General features: G+C 48.8%; 1 protein-coding gene across 1 annotated transcript in view; it reads right to left on the reverse strand.

Annotated features, from left to right (window-relative positions):
• The window catches only part of LOC147703523 (membrane-spanning 4-domains subfamily A member 4A-like), a 294683-nt gene extending 286405 nt beyond the window's left edge, over positions 1-8278 (reverse strand). Inside the window, exon 1 of the mRNA XM_086931889.1 lies at positions 8121-8278. Coding sequence (XP_086788015.1) covers positions 8121-8267 — 147 coding nt within the window. The 5' untranslated portion in view covers positions 8268-8278. The remainder of the gene's footprint in view (positions 1-8120) is intronic.
• Between the last annotated feature and the right edge of the window lie 10786 nt (positions 8279-19064).

Consider the following 19064-nt stretch of genomic DNA (forward strand, 5'->3'; position numbering starts at 1 on the left):
TTGCTACATTCTGCAGCACACATATTAAAGAGCAAAATGCCATGAATGATTGTGTATGTGCAGGAAGGTGTCCCTTCCTGCACATAAACAATCATTAAGAAAAATGACAATTTGCAACTTCTTTGTGTGCTGCACAATGCAGTACACATAGGAGTTACAAATCACTGTTACTGATTGTTTATGTGCATGAGGGTGTCCCTTCCTGCACATAAACAATCTTTCCCTGCTATGCAGGTACCCTCGCACAATAGTGCAACAGTACCTACGTTGGCGCTAGGCAGCTACATTTAGCGCCAGCGGTAAGGGAATGGCAGGGGGTGCTGAATTCTTGTGAATACAGCACTTAACTGTGTTTGGAAACTGTCGGATTGTGGTATTAGCCCTCTCGCCTTAACACCACGCTCCAACAGTTTCCCAGTAAATATGTCCCTTAGTTTCTTAGTGTAGCCAGTAAAGAAATAACATGAAAACATGCCAGCGCCAAAGGACGGTTCAGTGGTGTAATAAAATCAGGGCCAGTGGAATTATGTAAATCTGAATCTTTGTCGATTTTTGCACAATTGTGGATTTGCCTCACTCGCCAAATAATCCATCATCTGCCGCATAATCTGAGGATTTAAAAAAAAAATGTCTCTAGCTCAAACAAACCAAAATTTACGACAAATATGGCGACTCGGGTTCTCACGCAAAGGTTGACTGGTTATCTTCTAGCTGCTTATTGTTGTATTTGTGTGTTAAAATGTTACTAATTAAGAAGTCTTTTCTCAGACACTGTTATCGGGTGTAAAAAAGGACCAAATAATGAAGTAATATTAATACCAAATGTGCTACATCATGCAGCATAACTTGGCTTTTCTTGCTGTATAATTAAGTCAACCTTGCCACACAATTTGGTCCTCCTTTGCCACATAATTCCAGCGGTCCTGAATAAAATCTAATAAAGAGAGAACTCAACCTACAGATTTCTGGTACACCTTTTCCAGCGGTCGCCCCAGGCGAACAATGCACCCTCGGTTTTGCTGAGCTATAAAAGAAAATACACGCTTTAATTGTTGTCATGTAAATCTGTTCAAAATACAATGTTCAGAACATTTCTATATGCTGGGTTTTCAAGTTTCCTAGTCCCATGCGTAAATAGTTCACCCTGTCTGGGATTATTAGTTCTCTGTACCCAATCAAAAATCACAACTAAAAGTCCCATAATTAAAAGGAAAATGCTGGCCCGAAAAAGTTAGTCACTTATGAAACCTGGAAACTTGAGAGCACTGACATTTACTTCAGATGTTTATTATACTGCTGGCATGTTGTTGTTGTTACTTGGAAGCACTTGGCTGTAAACAGAAATCTGCAAGGGTTCATGTGTCAGAAATAAGAAGGATTATACTGGTTAGTGAGATGTGGTCATGGGGAGATAATCTGTTCATTGGCGAGAAGGGGGAGACAGTGTAAAAGAAAAGGCTACATATCCCATAATGCAACAGAAGGCGATTACATCTAATACTGGAAAGTTTGACACCCCAGGTTCAAGACAGCCCTAGCAGTAGCAAGATCACACAATGTGATTTGCTTATTTTACTGAAACTACCCAGGAGCCCCCACAAATCTTCCATATCACCATCAAAGGCCCAGGCATGCACTCGGCAGGACCGGTCCAGCCAGCCGCAGCCCGTGCAGGTAAGAGCGGTGTGGATGGGTGGGGGGGATTTTTCACAGGATAGGGAGTATGGCATATTTCGTTTCCTAGGGTCTCTAAACTGCTGGCAAAACACACGGATAACAGTTTCTGTGCTGGAGGAAGGGCCTCATTGCGCTGGCTGATCAAGGAACAGCGTTCATAGGAACCCACAGGTCATTACAAAGCCCTCTGAGGGAAGAGATTTCACTGCACTTTTACTCAGACTAGTGAGTGCTGTGTTCACGAATCACTAGATCCGGTTGGCAGAACCATTAGAAACATTTCTGAATTAAGGCTACTACATGAATCTTTCATTCAGTTTTTCAACACTGTTATTTAATTTAACTCTGATGAAATGCCCAATGAAACACTTAGGTCAACTGAGTAGGAAAGTAGACCCTCTCGTCCAATCTTCGGTATTGATTGAGATGACCTTATTTTTTTTTTTTTACGGGAAGAGTAGCACTTCAAGTCCCAGCATTCTAAGGGTTTCTGACTGAAAGCCAAGATCAGATGGTCATATGCCTAGATAATGGCTTCTTGTAATGGCGAGGTCAAATAGAAACCGGCACGGGATGAGGGTTTGGGGGTTGAGTAAAAGTGTTTATTATTCACAGACTAAAGGTAAGGGCAACTGCCTGTGAAAACAAAAGCAGTTGTAAATTAAACTCATCCGTTAGTGTGTAAGTGGGGCACATATACTAACTTGCACCATATTAGCTAATTAATGGGAAAAAAGATCCCGTAAAGTATGGCTTTTCATAACTAGGAACAGGCATTGGTAAATGCAAGAAGATATGCTACAGCCAATAGAAATGGAGGAAAAGTGAGTGGCACGCACAGGATCCAATTAAAAGCCAGGAAAGAGAGGAGGTGGGATGTAAGCCCCTTTTAAGTTTATATTAAAAACAATGGATTTCACAAGCACAGCGCAAACGCTCTGCAGGCAAACCTAAAAAGACAAGCACTAGCAGAGTGCTGCAATATGATCAGGGTCAGGCTTGGCAACATTTTTCAAACCTGTCTCCTTTTTCACTTCCTTCCTCCCGATACCCGCGGAACTGTTGAAATGCAAATCGTGTTCACCAGGTGATCCCTGCTCAGTGAGACAGTTTAGGCTTCTGGCAGAATAGCTAACCCCGGTCCTAAATCACATCTGGAATACTTCCCTCAGGATGGGTACTTACCCCGCCTCGTGGAAACACGCTTACCTTCTACCTCTCTTAAAGAAGGACAATACAGACCCAAAAATACACAGAAACTTCAGGCCTATCTCCCTCCTTTCAACACCTGCTAAGATTCTTGAGAAGCAGGTCCAGCTACAGTTAGGCAATTTTGTGGACACCAACAAGTTGTTACATGACCCACAATCTGGCTTCGCAACAGGATACAGCATGGAGCCAGCACTGCTTGAAGTGGCTGACTCCATCCAGCTATCCGTGGATAGTGGCTCATCTGCCATGCTGGTACTTTTAGATCTCTCCGCAGCATTTCATACTGTCTCACACACGATTCTGCAGTGCTGACTGAAGCAGTTTTGTGTACAGGGGACCACACTGGAGTGGATTGCTTCTTATCTCACTGAGTGAGGACAACAAGTCCTTCTTCGCCCGTTCATTTCCTCAGTGAAACCACTCAAATGTGGAGGGTCCCAGGGATCAGCCTTAAGCCAGATAATTTTTAACATTTATATGACTCCCCTGGCAGCTTTCATTGGTAGGAGAGGTTTTAAGGTGATCTCATACGTGCTCGACACCCAGCTGGTGTTTTCCTTCACTGACCACTCTGCTTCAGAGTTCGACTCTTTCAAAGACTGTCTGCGAAACCTAGCAATCTGGATGAATGAAAACCAATTAAAGCTAAATGCTGACAAGACGGAGGTCTTATTTTTCAATCAAACCTTCCACCCCACCTTCGGGACTATGGTGGCCGGTGGAACTCCGCTCCCCACATGCACAGAAAGACTGAGTCAAAAACCTGGGAGTCAGGTGGGATAAGGACTTAGCCCTCTTGGCCTAGGTCAGGCAATTTTCGGCAACCTGCTTCAGGAAGATGAGAGACATCAGAACATTTTTGGGCTTCTTGCCAGTAGAAAGCAGAAAGACCACGGTTCATGCCCTGGGGACTTCTCATCTCAACTATGCAAATGGCCTCTACCTGGGCCTTCCTGGATTCTTGATTAAGAAGCTCCAATTGGTACAGAACGTTGCAGCCAGGCTAACCTGCAAGGTCCCTCTGCGCCAGAATATTTCCCCCACCTCAAACAACTCCACTGGCTCCCTATAGCCAAGTGGATAGAATACAAGGCCCTAACAATGGCTTTGCGCACCTACCATGGCTTGGGCCCCGGCTACTTGAGGAAAAGACTCCGGTCGTACTGCCAAGTGCAGACCTTAAGATCCAATTTACAACGTTACTTCACTGTCCCCGGTTTTTCCAAAGTCAGGCAGGGGGGGGCAGGTCTTTCTCGGTGGGGTCAGCCAAGCTGTGGAATGACATGCCTCTCCACTTACGCATGCTGAACTCAGAGTTAAAGTTCAGAAAGGGACTAAAAACCTGGCTCTTTAGGCAATGATAATAATTACGCGGGTCCCTCTGCTCTGCTGTCTGCCAAATTAGCACCGGGGCTCCTCGCCTGAGGTTGCCGCGCACTTTACAAATGCTCGTTATTATTATTTTTTTCTCATTCTGTTCCTGCTTTCTGATCTAGCTCTATCACACTCTTTTTAGCTCAGCTCCTTCTCGCTCTTTTCCCATTTCTTCAACTGTTACTCTGCTTATACCCCCTACTGTGTCTGTGCAATAATCACAGTGAAGCTGGAGATAGCGACAGAGGAGCTAGAGGTCGCTGTCGGTATTCAAAAACCAGCCCCCAATGGCTTCAGAACCATGGCAAATGCAAGAGTAATAGGTCTCATCTATACAAGAGCTATTGGCTTTACCAATATGTTTTAGCCATGTCGCACACAAGTGTGGCTGCTGTTCAGCATGGTTAAAAGTTAGTGGGGTAAAGGAAAGTGAAGTGAAATGTCGCAAAGTGGAAGAGAGTGGAGTGTTATAGTGTGGCGTAGGGAGTCTTTGAGTGCCGTGGAGTGGTGTACAGTAGAGTTGAGTGGCGTAGAGTTATGTGGAATGTTAATAGAGTGGCATTCAGTGGAGTGGTGTAGAGCGTTGTGGAGTGTTGTCGTAGAGTGGAAGGGCATAGAGTGGAATCAAGTTGAGTGGTGTAGAGTAAAGTACCATGAAGTATTGTGGAGTGGTGTAGAGCAGAATGGAGTGGTGTACTGGGTGTTACGTAGAGTGGAGTAGATATTTGTTTAGAGTGGAATGGAATGGAGTGGAGTACTGCAGGAGAGTGGAATGGCATAGAATGGATTTGAGTGATGTAAACGTGAGTGGTTAAGAGTGGAGTGGCATAGAGTGTTAGACTGTAGTGTCATGGAGTGGAGTTGCGCATAGTGGAATAGAGTGGTGTAGAGTGAAGAGGCACAGAGTGCAGCGGCTTATAGTAGAGTGTCGTGGAGTGCAGTGTCTAAGAGTGCAGTGGTGCAGAGTTGATTAGAGTGGGTTTGAGTGGATTGGCACAGAGTGCAGTGGCAAAGAGCGCAATTGTACATAGTAGAGTAGTGTGGGGGTAGAGTACATTGGCATAGAGTAGAGTGATGTAGAGAGGCATTGAGTGAAGTGGCGTAGAGTGCAGCATAAAGCGCAGTGATGCAGTGTGAAGTGATGTGGAGTGGGGCAGAGTACAGTGCAATGGCGTGGAGTAGAGCAGAGTAGAGTGGAATGAGATGGGGTGGGTAAAGTGGAGTATGCATCTGTGGCAGGGCACTGCAATTACAGGCAAAACATCTTTAATTGAAATGGAGATTACATTTGCACATACATACATTTCTAACTGATAAAAGTATAGAGCGCACACACGTCACCTAGTGTAATGATTTGCTTTGATTGTATTACAAGATTTGTTTCCATCACACTTCACAATTACCAAAAAAAAGTGCTTCATTTGTGCCTTCCATATTCTTAAATATCTGCACAGTTGATTTAACCCCTTCTGTGCGGCGCCGATTCCCCCCCCCCCCCCCCCCCCCCCGGTGCTGCGCTCTAATAGAACCGGGCGTGGTCATGACGGAACGGTTCCGTCATAAGCACAGCTCGAACGATGCTCATGACGGAACCGTTCCGTCATGAGCATGGAAGGGGTTAAAGAAATGTAAATGTTATTTTCTGCTAGTAAAAAAAAAACATTGTACAACACGCAGCAGCAAGCATGATTGTCAGATAAATACTCCCACTTCTAAGTCTGAGAAAGAAAAATAAACACTAAGCTCCATGAAAGACACAGCCTTACATTTGACCTCTGTCTTGGAATGCACAGCAAATGTGACAATATAAGAACAGGATTTAAAGGTCTGTTTACAGAAATTCAGTACAGGTGGTAGAATGCAGTACATAGGGTTTGGGCAAGTACAGGAACATCTCAAGCTGAACAGTCTAAAACAAATAAAGCTATCAAATCGAAAGCAAGCAAATGGCAGTGACAAACCACAAAGCCAATGTTAAGAAATGGGTGGAATGCATTCCCAGGGAGGCTTTCCAATGTCCCCAAGATGCAGTTAGCAAACCAGACAGCTGATCTGTCTGGTAGGCCTCGATCTAAAAATGGCTACTCCAGACTTACTAAAATGGGCTGAAGCACTGGAATATAATCTCTATCCCCCTCCCTGGCACAAACCCATATATTGCGAACGGGCAGGCACTGAGTGAGTGCATGGGCACTGAAATGGCTCAGGAGGACAGTAGTGCGGACAGAATGGGACAAAATGTAAAGAGTGTAGGAAAGCGAGAGACTAACAGGCAGACAAGAGAATGCTGCAGAACTAATGAAATGACAAAGAAGGTAGCAACTGTTAGCAGGCAAACGAGGTCAGAGATGTGAGGATTGGAGGACGCATAGCAAATAAGGGGAGTGCAGGAAATGTACTCAAATGTATAAATCCCACGGGGCAGTAAATGCACAGAACTAAATTATTTCCTTGTTGAATGTGGGATGGTTTTATTATTATACTGAATATAGATGATGTTGAAAGTTTGTAGTAAATCAATGTTATGCTTCTTTTTGCCGCGTTCTGTTGATATATCTAGACATCTTGTGGGCTAATTCATCAAGTGTTTTGGTTAACTTCTATTTCATCTTATTGAGTGTCTCAAAAATACCCTCCGAACTGGAATTAGGTAAGAAGGTATTTAAAATCGTTCCGAACTTGTTCGTTTTGGAAAAAATTAATGATCTTGAACTGTAACCTCAGTGCCTTCTTTAGAGTTTGGAGATAGGGTACTCTGTCACAAATGTAGGAAAATGTCCCATCAACAGTATGGCAAGTGCAATATAGCCAGTAGAACTTGTAATACAGCAGAAGGGAAATCCGTCACCAGGGTAGGACTGGCATGTAGGGTAATCAGGCAGTGTCCCAAGGACTGGTGTCACAGGTAATTGCGTGGGCGACTTTTTGGCTGGTTTTGAACCTGTTTTATACTCTGCTGGGATTTATTTTACTGGTGCTTTTCCTGATATTAAATCTCACATCCATGCAGTGTCCCAAACCGTGCAAAGAACTTATACAGCTTGTATTTACAACTTAAAACTGCAGCAATTTTCAAACATGGGCAATTTTTTTGAGCAATTTAAGTAATTAATGGGGGTCACTTTTATTTTGGTGCCTGGGCCCATTTTCTGTCCCGTTCCAACCCTCCCTTTCAAGAGTTTGACATAGTATCCCATCCACCAAACTTTAAAGAAGGCCCTAAGTGTTTTTAAAAGTCTATCAACTTCGCCAACGAACTAAGGATACTACATTTTTTACATGCAACGCTCTTGCTGTTCACCAAAGTTAGAGTGAGAAGGGAATCCTGGTCCCCAAAAAATTATTCGTAGATTTTAAATGCTCACCCTGCTCTTTCATATTTTCTCAGCAAAGTGTAAAAGAAAGCAGGGACCTTATTTACTGAAACTTTGCGAAGGGGCCCTTTTGACACATTATGGTGCCAATGTCTTTCTTTGTTCGAAGGCCTTCGGGTGCAGTGATCATCTGTGTTGCATGGCATAATCACCAGCACAACCTTTACTAATTAAGGACCATAATCTTATTCTCTAAAGTTGCCTTCTGGGACTTGTGGTGCAATGCAAATAAAATCTTGCAAAATCCAAAATCCTGGATGTTCCATTGAATAATGCAATTGTTCCTTCGGTAGTATAGAGTGCCACAGGTAATGTTCCAGGCTCCTTGGTATTGCAGGGTAGCCCACATTTGAAATAACCATGGCCACTTTGGTGGGTGTATTTAGACAGTTTTATATGATCTCAGTAATCAAGGAATTCAAGCTGAGAAAAATCATTAAGCATTAACAGAATCTTTGCTCAATTATGAAGTATTTCACTTACACCCAGCGCTACTGGCTCTCCTTTGTAAAAACTCTGCAGAGGTTTCATGGGTGAACGGATGGCACCTACACCCATCTTGGAGGGTTCCCCTTGGGGGTCAACCCCAGTGATGATCACACAACCATCCTCTTTTTCTGTAGTGGACATGTCTTGATCCTTGTGCCTAAAGTTAATACAAATACATAAATCAAAACAGCACACATAACTGGACACATGAGACATAGACCTAGGAAATTAAAGACAATTTGGTACATTTGAGGAGTGAAATGGGAAAGTGGGCAGCCAACTTTGGGGCCCAGATTTAATAACATTTCTCACAGGATTGACATCACTTTTGAAAAGCAACCCTGGTGCAAAGTATTGTGGTGGTAATTAATTTACAACTCAAAACAAGATTTACATTAGAAAGCTGACCAAAGTAAGGCCAAGAAGCACTATGCACAACTTTGCATTACGTGGCATCAAGCGGGTGGTACATGGGCATTCTGTGCAACCACCAACTTGTGATGCAAATCTCTATCTACTAACATTGATAGACATGGAATTGAGCTAAACAATTACCCCTTCTCGAGCAGGCATAATTGCAGAGCAAGTTTTCAAATTCTCTGCATTTTTCCAACTTTGTATGTGTGTTGTACACTGCAGCACACATGCAAAGTGGGAAAAAGGATTACTGCACAGTTTTGTACTGGAAGGGTGCCCTACCAGTACACAATCTATGCCTGATAGAGCACACACTCTGTTGAACTATGGTGTAAACGTGTGTGTTAGTGCTTAGAAGCTTAACTGCACTTGCGCAAGGAAAGAGACAGTAGATATGGTGCGGGTCTGCTAGCAGCACAGCAACTTTGGTTTCTGTGCTTTGCTTGGTCAAAATATAGTAAATCTGCCCCTTCGTGTACAAGGTCAGTCATAAGGAATAACACTGCCCTAATGAAATGCATTGGACCAGTGACATGGAAATGAAAGAAAATCAAATCCTGTTTAGTGTACGAGAAAAGGGGGTGCAATTGAGTAAGCATTAAAGGTATTGTAGAAGAGAGTCCACTGGAGTGTGCATGAGAGCCCAATTCCATTGAAATAAATCGCTTAATGCATCTAAGGCAAGTGCCACCCACTAAAGACGTATATATTCAGAGTGCGGAGCGGCCAATCTGACCACTTCCTCTTCGCTAAGAGTAAGCTTGAGGCAAAGCTTTGTTGCTATGACAGGAGCTGGGTCTCTGAAGAAACGACCTTAACAATAACTGAAGCTTCCAAATATCAGTTGATCCCCCTCAAATACTTCATCTGAGATGAAGGCAGGCTGTTTAGAAAACAACTGCTTCGAAATACAAATGAGATGGGTGGTGACACTGCCTGCCTGGGCACACCTCTCACGCTAGTTACTTTTCCTGTTTTTACCTTCAATCTGACATTGCAGAATAAGTGCGAAAGGGGTGTAGTTGGTGCTCGTTTTGGGGTCTAGAACTCAAATTCAGACTCAGCTCACCAGTAGTAAAAGGCTGTGACACAGTCTGAGCCCAGTCACCCTTGTCGGCCCTGGAAATCATAAAATAGTTCCCACAACAAATATTACAGCTACGTTAGCACGATTATTAAAAACATTTGCAATAGGACAATGGGGATTTTGGGGGCACCCGATCACAGGGAGATCAGCCACCCGGGGTCTTTGGGAGAAGGTGCAGTCACAGTGACTGTCCTCCCCTTCCTTCATCACTGGGCTCTATTGGAGCCCAAAGTAGCCCAATAGGCTATATAGGGGGCTACCTATTGGCTCCCTACCACAGGTTTAAGGTGAACTGGTGGCTGGTGGAAAGGTCCCTGTCCGCGTTTCGCCCACGCATGGACTGGGGAGGACCCCCTCGTTGGGATGCTGGGACTGGCTTCAGAGGGCCCCACAGAGCCTACAAGAGCGCTGGGTGGATGGTGGCTCTGGGTGGCCACAGGGGCGGGAGACCAGAGTGGGACAGCCTGGAAAGGGATATGGTGTGGTGGATTGCGCCTGGATCAGGTTGGGGGCCCCTTGGGGATGCAGGGGTCAGCGCTTGCTGCGGCCAAGCTTGAATGGAGAAGGGAGGAGGGGGACAGAGTCAGAAGGGGAGGGGGGAGCCAGGTTCCTCAGGTGAGGACCGAGGAGGGTACCTCCCATTTGGTGCGGGCGTCAGCGTTGAGCAGGATCAGTGGTCCTGGGACCCTGAGAAAGACGTAATAGGAGCGAGGAGGGTTAGGGGCATAAGCACAGCTGTCCTGTTCTCTCTTTTAGAAGTGGCAGAGAGTAATAGATTTTTAGACTCTGGAGAGATTGGTGCGACTCCCAGACCAGAGGCGAAGAGATGGAAGGGCGCAAAGCGGCTCGACGGATGTCTGCGGTTATCACGTTGCATCCAACATTAGTAGATACAGGATGACCGATTTGAGTCCATCAGCAGGTAGGTCTTCAACGACCTTGAGGCAGGATGAGTGGTGTCGGCAGACTGCTATGGAAGGGTTCAGACAGCCCTTCTGAGGATGATGATGAATTCAGGTCACGTTTGGCTTGGGGTCCCGAGACAAAGTGGGAGGAACAAGATACAGAGCTGTGGCAGTATACTGTGGGCCCACTAGGTTCGGTAAGATCGTTTTCATGGACAGTGGCCTGCCTATTTTTACAAGCCCTTTGAAGGGCACCTCACCTGGGGAGGGGTGTGTGGGGCACCAAAAGGTCAGGGAGGATCAGGGGGAATGTGTTGGGACTAAAATAAGGGAATGTGAATTTGTGAGTACTGCAAATTCCGGCATGAGTGCTCCACGTGTGCAGGCCGTCACCCACTTATTCAATGTTATGGGAATTCAAGGGGGTACCAGGGACAGAGTACAGGGTAGTGGCAGCTTTATGCAGACAGTCAAGGGACACACCACCACCACAGCATGTTCATAAAAGAGGGGGGAGAGGGACTCAGGAACCGGGGGAGAAAGACTCGTACTCTGGTTAAATTTGACTAACTTGAGTATTGGCTGGGGATTTATGATCGGCCAGAGGAGGAAACGATTTTGAGGGATGGGTTCAGCTGGGGTTTTGATTGGGGTATGAGGGCCCATGAGTTCAGAGGTGGGCATATGATTTACGGTCCACCAAGAAATATAAAAGTCCAGTGCAGGAAAAACTTGACAAGGAAGTTGGAGGGAGGGGGGATGGTGGTCCCCTTTGAGGACTGCGGATGATACGCAGCTGGTGTTCTCTTTTAAAGAACAATCTGCTTCATTCCACAATTTAAATGAATGTTTGATAAATATTTCAAGCTGGATGAATAGTAACTGCTTGAAACTAAATGCAGATAAGACGGAGGTCCTGTTTTTTAGTCAGACACCCCCCCCCCGAATCATGCCTCTGGTGGCCCACAGACATGGGACCTCTGCCGATTCCAGCAGAGGCAGCAAGAAATCTTGGCATCAAGTGGGAGACGGAACAATCTTTCACAGCACAAGTACAGCAGATTTCTTCAGCGTGCTTTGGGAGGTTGAGAAGCATACGGAAATTCCTCCACTTGCTCCCGGAGGAGAGCCGCAGGATAATAGTACATGCGCTGGAGGCCTCATAGATGGATTACGCCAATGGTGTAAATCTGGGGCTACCAAGCCTACCTGATACACAGACTACAGATGGTTCTGAATGCTGTAGCAAGGCTGATTTGCCAGGTCCCCTTTCGGCATCATATCTCCCCCACCTGATACAATTGCATCGGCCCCCGGTGGCTAATAGGACTGAATTTAAGGTGTTGACCTTTGCCTTTCGAGCCATGGGAGATATGGGCCCAAGCTACTTCAAGTTAAGGCTCAGCCCAAATCGACAGGAACAGACTCTAAGATCCAACCACCAGCGCCTGCTCTGCAACCCCGATATACAAAGACCCAACAAGGGAGTAGGTCCTTTTTGGTCAGGACCGCAAGATTGCGGAACTCTTTGCCATTTTACTTGCGCCAGTTGGAATTGGAACACAAGTTTAGGAAGGCCTTAAATACCTGGCTCTTTAAGCAGGCATAATATCTGTCTTGCTATTTTGCTGTTGTAGTCTGCGTAGCGCCGGGGAACCTCTGTTTGAGGTAACTGTGCGCTTTATAAATGGCTATTATTATTATTCTTTATGCATGCTGGGTAGTCCACGCCATGTTGGGGGCAGTTTTGACCAGCTAGGTAATAGGTTTTGTGGAGCAAGAGAACTGCTCATGTATACGGAATGGGACAAGAAGATGGAAGAGGAGGTAATACGATATCTTTAAATTCACCTTAATCCATGTTAAAATAAGAATGCACTGATCCTAAAAGAGAAAAAAACTATCCTAGATTTCTGCACTCTCTTGTGTGTGCAAGCAGCAGGGGGCTAGACTAAGGGGGTCTGTTATGATCGGTGACTGTGAAACTGAAGCTTGCTTTCATGACACACCTCACACACAAAAACATCCCAAACCCTACATGGCAAACACCCTATAACGTTTAGATGGAGGAATAAACGAATGCTGTTGAATGCATGCATTGGATTTAAAACATTCGTATCTCTACAAAGCATGCAAGATGTAATCATAACATACAATCGCTTAGTTTTGTAATTGGGAATCCAGCATTGCCCACACTGAATACACTACAGTAAAACTTAATTTAGTAAACACAGCTTGGTTTGTAAATCGTGCTTCATACGGAGACTGCCGTTTTAAGGGCTGTAAACATCAGGTGGCACCTTTATCAATCTAAAATTCTCCGTTTCTGTCAATCCGAACGAATAGAGGCAGAGTTGTTCTTGCTGGGATTCGAGTAAGTCACGTATTGATAACCGCCGATAGCAGTGGTGAGACTCAACGATCCATGTCATAGCTACTATAGCTCTATTAAGAAATATGTCACAAACCCGGCCTGGCGAACGACATGACCTTTAGGGCTGGCTGTATACAGTGATGGATGGGGAGAGAAGATTCAGTTCTGTCTAAGGACTGGAAGGAACTGTAGAGAGCCACCCGGCCTCTCACCTACTTTGTTGCACACACACGCATGCACGCCCTCACCCTCGGGACGGGTCCGCCCCGAGGTATATATTAAAAGCGCGGAAGACCGCTCGGGGTCTTTCCGGCATACCCTACTACTCTGTGTGTGTGTCTCTTCCTTTGGTCAGCGCTGCGCGCGAGGCCCTGACCTCGCCCACTACACTGGCGACGAGGCCGGTTCTGCTCCCACGCGTGCCTGGCCACCCTGCCGGAGCTGTACACTCCTCACCTGTCGTCTGCTGCCGGCCGCCCCTGCTCGGCTGTTTCCTGGGCCGCGGAGCTCGTCCGCCGGCCTGCTGTACCTGCTCGAAGTCGGCTCCCCGCCCACGCGCCTCCCTGGTCGGAGCGCGTTCAGCTGGCGGGAGCCGCCTGGTGAGTGCCTCGACCCGCAGCCTTTGCCCGGCCCCCCCGCGCTGTGCCTGCTGCCGTCCGCGGGCTTGCCCCGCTCTGCACCCAGCGCGAGTGCGCTTCCAGTGCGTGCTGCCCCGGAGGGGGAGGGGTGAACTGGGGAGACGCCGCACGTCAGCCCCGAGACACGACCACGTGGTGCCTCCAACGCGTGCCTGGCCCTCTGCGGCATCCTGCCATGTCCTGCGCGCTGGGGCTCTCATGTATGGAAATTAAATAACAGTAATGAAGAAAGGCGAATGAGGCAACATCACAGTGCCATCAAGCATTGGCAAGTGCAACTGGTCTATCATTGCTCACCGTCCCAACTCCGTTCCGCGTCACACGGCCTGCGCAGGTGGGGCGTGATCCAAGGGAAGGGTCTACAGCATGGGCGACGCTGCCACAGGGGGTGCGCCCACGTGGACGGCCGCACATACCACTACGCCACGCCCACCTCCACGGCGCGGAGCAGACACTCGCATAGTCAGCCATGCCCACACCGGAGTGGCCCCGCTTCCGCCATTCAGCGAGACTGCGGACCCAGCAACTGCGGCGCCGCGATGGAAGGCGTGGCTGGGGCGGTTGAACCTCTACTTCAGAGGCACCAGAGAGACAGATAACGCAGTGAAAAGATCACTTCTAATCCTGTATGGAGGCCCGGAAATCTATGACCTCTTCGAGTCTCTCCCGAACACCGGCGAGGACGATGACTACGACGCGGCCGTGACCGCGCTGAACACCCACTTTGACCCCCAGGTCAACACAGACTATGAGAAGTTCAAGTTTAAGCGGGCATGGCAAACTGAGGCCGAATCAGTGGACATGTATTATGCGAGGCTGCGCCGGCTGGCAAGCAGCTGCCCGTTTACAGAACCACGTGAAGAAATCAGGGACCAGATCATAGTAGGTTGCAAATCTAACCTTCTACGGAAGCTCATCCTCAGACAACCGGGCATCACGTTGGATGCCATTCTCGTCCTTGCCCGCTCCCATGAACTGTCGAACTCCAGAGCAGACGAAATGGAGCTGGCGCTCCGGTCCCCTATGGCCCCGCAAGCCGCGCCCAAAATGGCGCCCATTAAGGAGGAAACTGTTGACGCGATACGGAGGAGACCGGCGGGAGGTAGAGCTCGACAGTGGCAGACCCGGGACGCTCAGTGTGCCTACTGTGGGGGAGACCATGCAGCGACCGCTGTGTGCAACGCGAAAGGAAAAACGTGCTCGAAGTGCGGCAGGCTCAACCATTTTGCCGCGGTGTGCCAAGGAGGACGATACAGGCCCGACGCCCAAAGGGCGCGAGGCGGACATGGATCTCGGTCGATAACATCCAGAGTGAGACAGCTGTCGCTGGAACAAGAACACCCGCCGCCCGACACACAGGCCCAAGAACGGAAGCCGTACTATGAGGACGAGGAAGATGATGAAGTGTATGTAGTATCCTATGTCAGCAGGATATCCACCCGGAAGAGACCACCACCCATGTGCACGATCTCTGTGGAAGGATCTGAGATCAGAGCGCTGATTGACACCGGAGCCTCCGTGAATGTCATGGACTCGGACCAGTATGAACAGATGTCGCCTAAACCCACACTAGCCCCGACGAACGCTCGGATATACACGTATGGAGGCACCAAACCCATGCCACTACGCGGTGTCATCAGCACCACTATTCGTAATGGGGAGTACACAACGGAGGCCCTGTTCCATGTAACTGAAGGAAAAAAAGGGACGCTACTCAGCTGCAACACAGCGGAAGACCTCGGGCTGGTCTTCTTCGCCAACCAAGTCCACCAATCACACGCTAATACCATACTAGGAGACTTCCTTGCGCTCTTCAGCGGCCTCGGAAAGCTCAAAGACAAGAAAATCAAACTACACATAGACACCACCATCCGTCCCGTTGCCTTGCGTCACAGAAGAGTGCCGTTTAACCTCCGCGCTCAGGTCGAAGAGGAGCTGAAGAAGCTCGAAGACCTCGATGTCATCGAGAAGGTGTCGGGACCGACTCCGTGGGTGTCTCCACTGGTGGTTGCCCCGAAGCCCAAGCAGCCTGGTGCCATAAGGCTGTGCGTCGACATGAGGCTGCCAAACACTGCCGTGAAAAGGGAGCGCCACATCACGCCCACTATGGACGACATCGTCGCCGACCTCAACGGGGCGAAGTGGTTCTCCAAACTCGATCTCAACGCGGGGTACCACCAGTTGGTACTTGATCAGAACAGCCGATACATCACGACCTTCTCCACTCATGTCGGGCTCCGGAGATACAAGAGGTTAAGTTTTGGAGTGTCATCGGCGGCCGAAGTATTTCAGAATGCGATAAGGGAAGTTCTGTCCGGGCTGAGTGGGGTCATCAACTTGAGCGATGACATTTTGATTTACTCGAATACGCTGGAGGAACACCATGCCCACCTGAGGGCCACCTTACAGAGGTTACAGGAACATGGACTAACCCTACACAAGGAAAAGTGCTCGTTCTACCAAGAAGCGGTGGACTTCTTCGGATACAGGTTCACGCGCGAAGGGCTCCGAGTTGACCCAAAGAAGGCGGAAGCTATCCGGAATGCCAGCACGCCCAGAAACCCCACCGAGGTGAGAAGCTTCCTCGGGATGGCCACGTACTGTGGCCGATTTATACCGAACTTAGCAGACCTGGCCGAGCCCCTCCGCGCACTCACTAGACAGGACCAGGAATGGGAATGGAGCGGCGCAGCGTACCAAGCTTTCCAGGAAATCAAAGCGAGCCTTCTGGATAAGGCCACAATGGCTTACTTCCAACCACGCAAGAAGACCGAACTGGTTGTGGACGCCAGCCCCGTAGGTCTCGGCGCCGTTCTTCTGCAAGAATATGGCCAGAACGACTGGAAACCTGTCGCCTATGCGAGCAAGGCTCTCACGGACACTGAAACGAGATACGCCCAAATCGAGCGAGAGGCGATTGCCATCAAGTGGGCCTGCCAACATTTCCATCTGTGTCTCTGTGGCCAACCTTTCACCATCGTGACGGACCACAAGCCACTCCTGCCCCTGTTCGCCGGGTCCTCCAGGCTAGCCCCACCGCGGATTGAACGGTGGGCCGTACAGCTACAAGGTTACAATTTCACCCTAGTCTTCCGGCCCGGCGCCAACAACCCAGCAGACTATCTGTCCAGGCATCCGGATGTCACCAGAAAAGCAATCCCACTGGCGGATAGCATTCTAGTGGAAGAGTTCGTCCACATGGTGTCCGTGGCTGCCTGCCCGGAGACCCTCACCCTGCAGGAGATGGGAAGAGCCATCGCTGAAGATGAGACTCTAACCCGCGTCAAGACTGCCCTGGATACTGGGAGCTGGACGAGGTTTCTGGAAGGAGCTCAAGGACTTCGCCCGAAGATTAGCCATGCCCGACAACAACTCTGGCAAATCCGACATGAATTGAGCGTCGGCGATGAAGGCGTCATACTGAGAGGACATCTCATTGTGGTGCCAGCAAGCCTCCAACAACAGGCCCTCGTGATCGCCCACACGGGCCACCAAGGAACTGCCAAGACAAAGGCCAGACTACGCAGCAAAGTATGGTTCCCGGCCATGGATCGCATGGTGGATGAGATGGTGCGCTCGTGCCATGCCTGCACCATCACGGGGTCAGACCCGGCCCCAGCCCCAGTCATCACTGAAGAAGCGGCAACAACACCCTGGACCCAGCTGAGCATAGACTTCGGGAGCTTCCCGGACGGCCGACACACACTGGTCATCGTGGACTCCTTCTCAAAATTCCCCGTCGTAGAACTGCTCTCCTCCACAGCATTTGGACCGGTCAAGAAAGCGTTGGACCACACATTTGCCACTATGGGGCTTCCGGAGGAGGTGAAGTCGGACAACGGACCCCCCTTCCAGGGGCGTGAGTTCCAAACATACCTGGAGGGTCTAGGGATAAAACACCGCAAGATCACACCGTTGTGGCCGCAAGCAAACGGTGAAGTGGAGAGACTCATGCGGACTCTCAACAGGGCGCTCCGCATTGCAGTCAACGATGGCAGAGATCCGGAGGCCGCATTGGACCAATTCCTGAGTGCATACCGACAGACCCCGCATAGCACCACTCACTGCGCCCCGGCGCACGTCCTGTTCAAAAGAGCCCCAAGAGGCAACATCCCTGCGTCCTCTACATGGACCCCGGAAGAGAGAGATGGTGATGCCATCCGGGCAAGGAGAACGATCACGAACCAAAAAGCAAGCGAAAAAAGGCATGCCAGAAACCCCGGACTGCAAGAAGGAGACCTGGTGGTGGTACGAGATCGGCACCCTGGGTGGAAATTCAGAACCCCGTTCGAACCGGAGAGATGGGTCGTGGAAAAGATTCAAGGAACAATGGTGACGGCCCGCCTCGGCCACCAGACTGTCACAAGAAATGTATCGTGTTTCAAACGAATAGAAGTGCCGGATGGCACTCCCCAGGAAGCCGATGAAACCATCGATGTCGGCGCGGATGGCCCGGATGATGGAAGAACTGGGGCCCAAACTCAGTGCCCCTCCCGAGCTGTGACCAGCCAGGAGAAGACAGACGTCACCTTGGTGTGCCCCGAAGTGAAGTAACTAGGGACACTTCTTCTTCCAGAGATGAAACAACAACCCCGGCTAGGGCGGTTGAGTCTCCTGCCTGGACCAACCAGAGATACCACCTGCGGCCCAATCCTGGGCCAAGCCAAAGACTCCGAGACTTTATATGCACTTCCCCTTAGCCACGGTGTGGGGAAAGTTTATTTGTGAACTAAATTGAAGGAGGGATGTAGAGAGCCACCCGGCCTCTCACCTACTTTGTTGCACACACACGCATGCACGCCCTCACCCTCGGGACGGGTCCGCCCCGAGGTATATATTAAAAGCGCGGAAGACCGCTCGGGGTCTTTCCGGCATACCCTACTACTCTGTGTGTGTGTCTCTTCCTTTGGTCAGCGCTGCGCGCGAGGCCCTGACCTCGCCCACTACAGGAACTTGACGGAGAATAATCTCTTCCTGATAATCACCGGAAAAAACACGTTGTTATCACGTGGAAACTCGTGATTTTTTTGTAAAAAAATATGCACTCCTGCAAAAATAGTGAGATTTGACGTTTATCCTAAAATTGTACCTACCAGGCCAGCTCAACGAAAACAGGAAGATCGTTTACATGAAGGAAAGTTTCCAAAAAGCGGTGAGTTAGTTTCATGGGAACAGCTATCTGCCAGCTGCAAATATGAATGTATTAGCAATGGTTAAATAAACAACAGAACTGCTTTCGCCTCACTATTGCTCGCCCCCTCCCCTTGCTTCTTCGTGGTGAGGGAGCTGTGTGTCCTGTCCAATGGTAACCGATTTAGCATGTTTCCCATTCTTCACTATCCAGTCCGTTATTGTGTCTTATGGTCTCAGAATCGTCTGCTTGCTTCAGGAACATACCCCCGGGGTACAGCCCCCTCCCATCTTCTGAAATCAAGATATAGAGTTTGCTGCTACTCTGTTGGCATTCAGTCGGGATCAATGGACCTTTAAAGGCTTTGGTTAAGGGCGCGCAGGCAT

The sequence above is a fragment of the Lissotriton vulgaris genome, chromosome 7 (genome assembly GCF_964263255.1).
Source record: "Lissotriton vulgaris chromosome 7, aLisVul1.2, whole genome shotgun sequence".
Classification (NCBI taxonomy): domain Eukaryota; kingdom Metazoa; phylum Chordata; class Amphibia; order Caudata; family Salamandridae; genus Lissotriton; species Lissotriton vulgaris.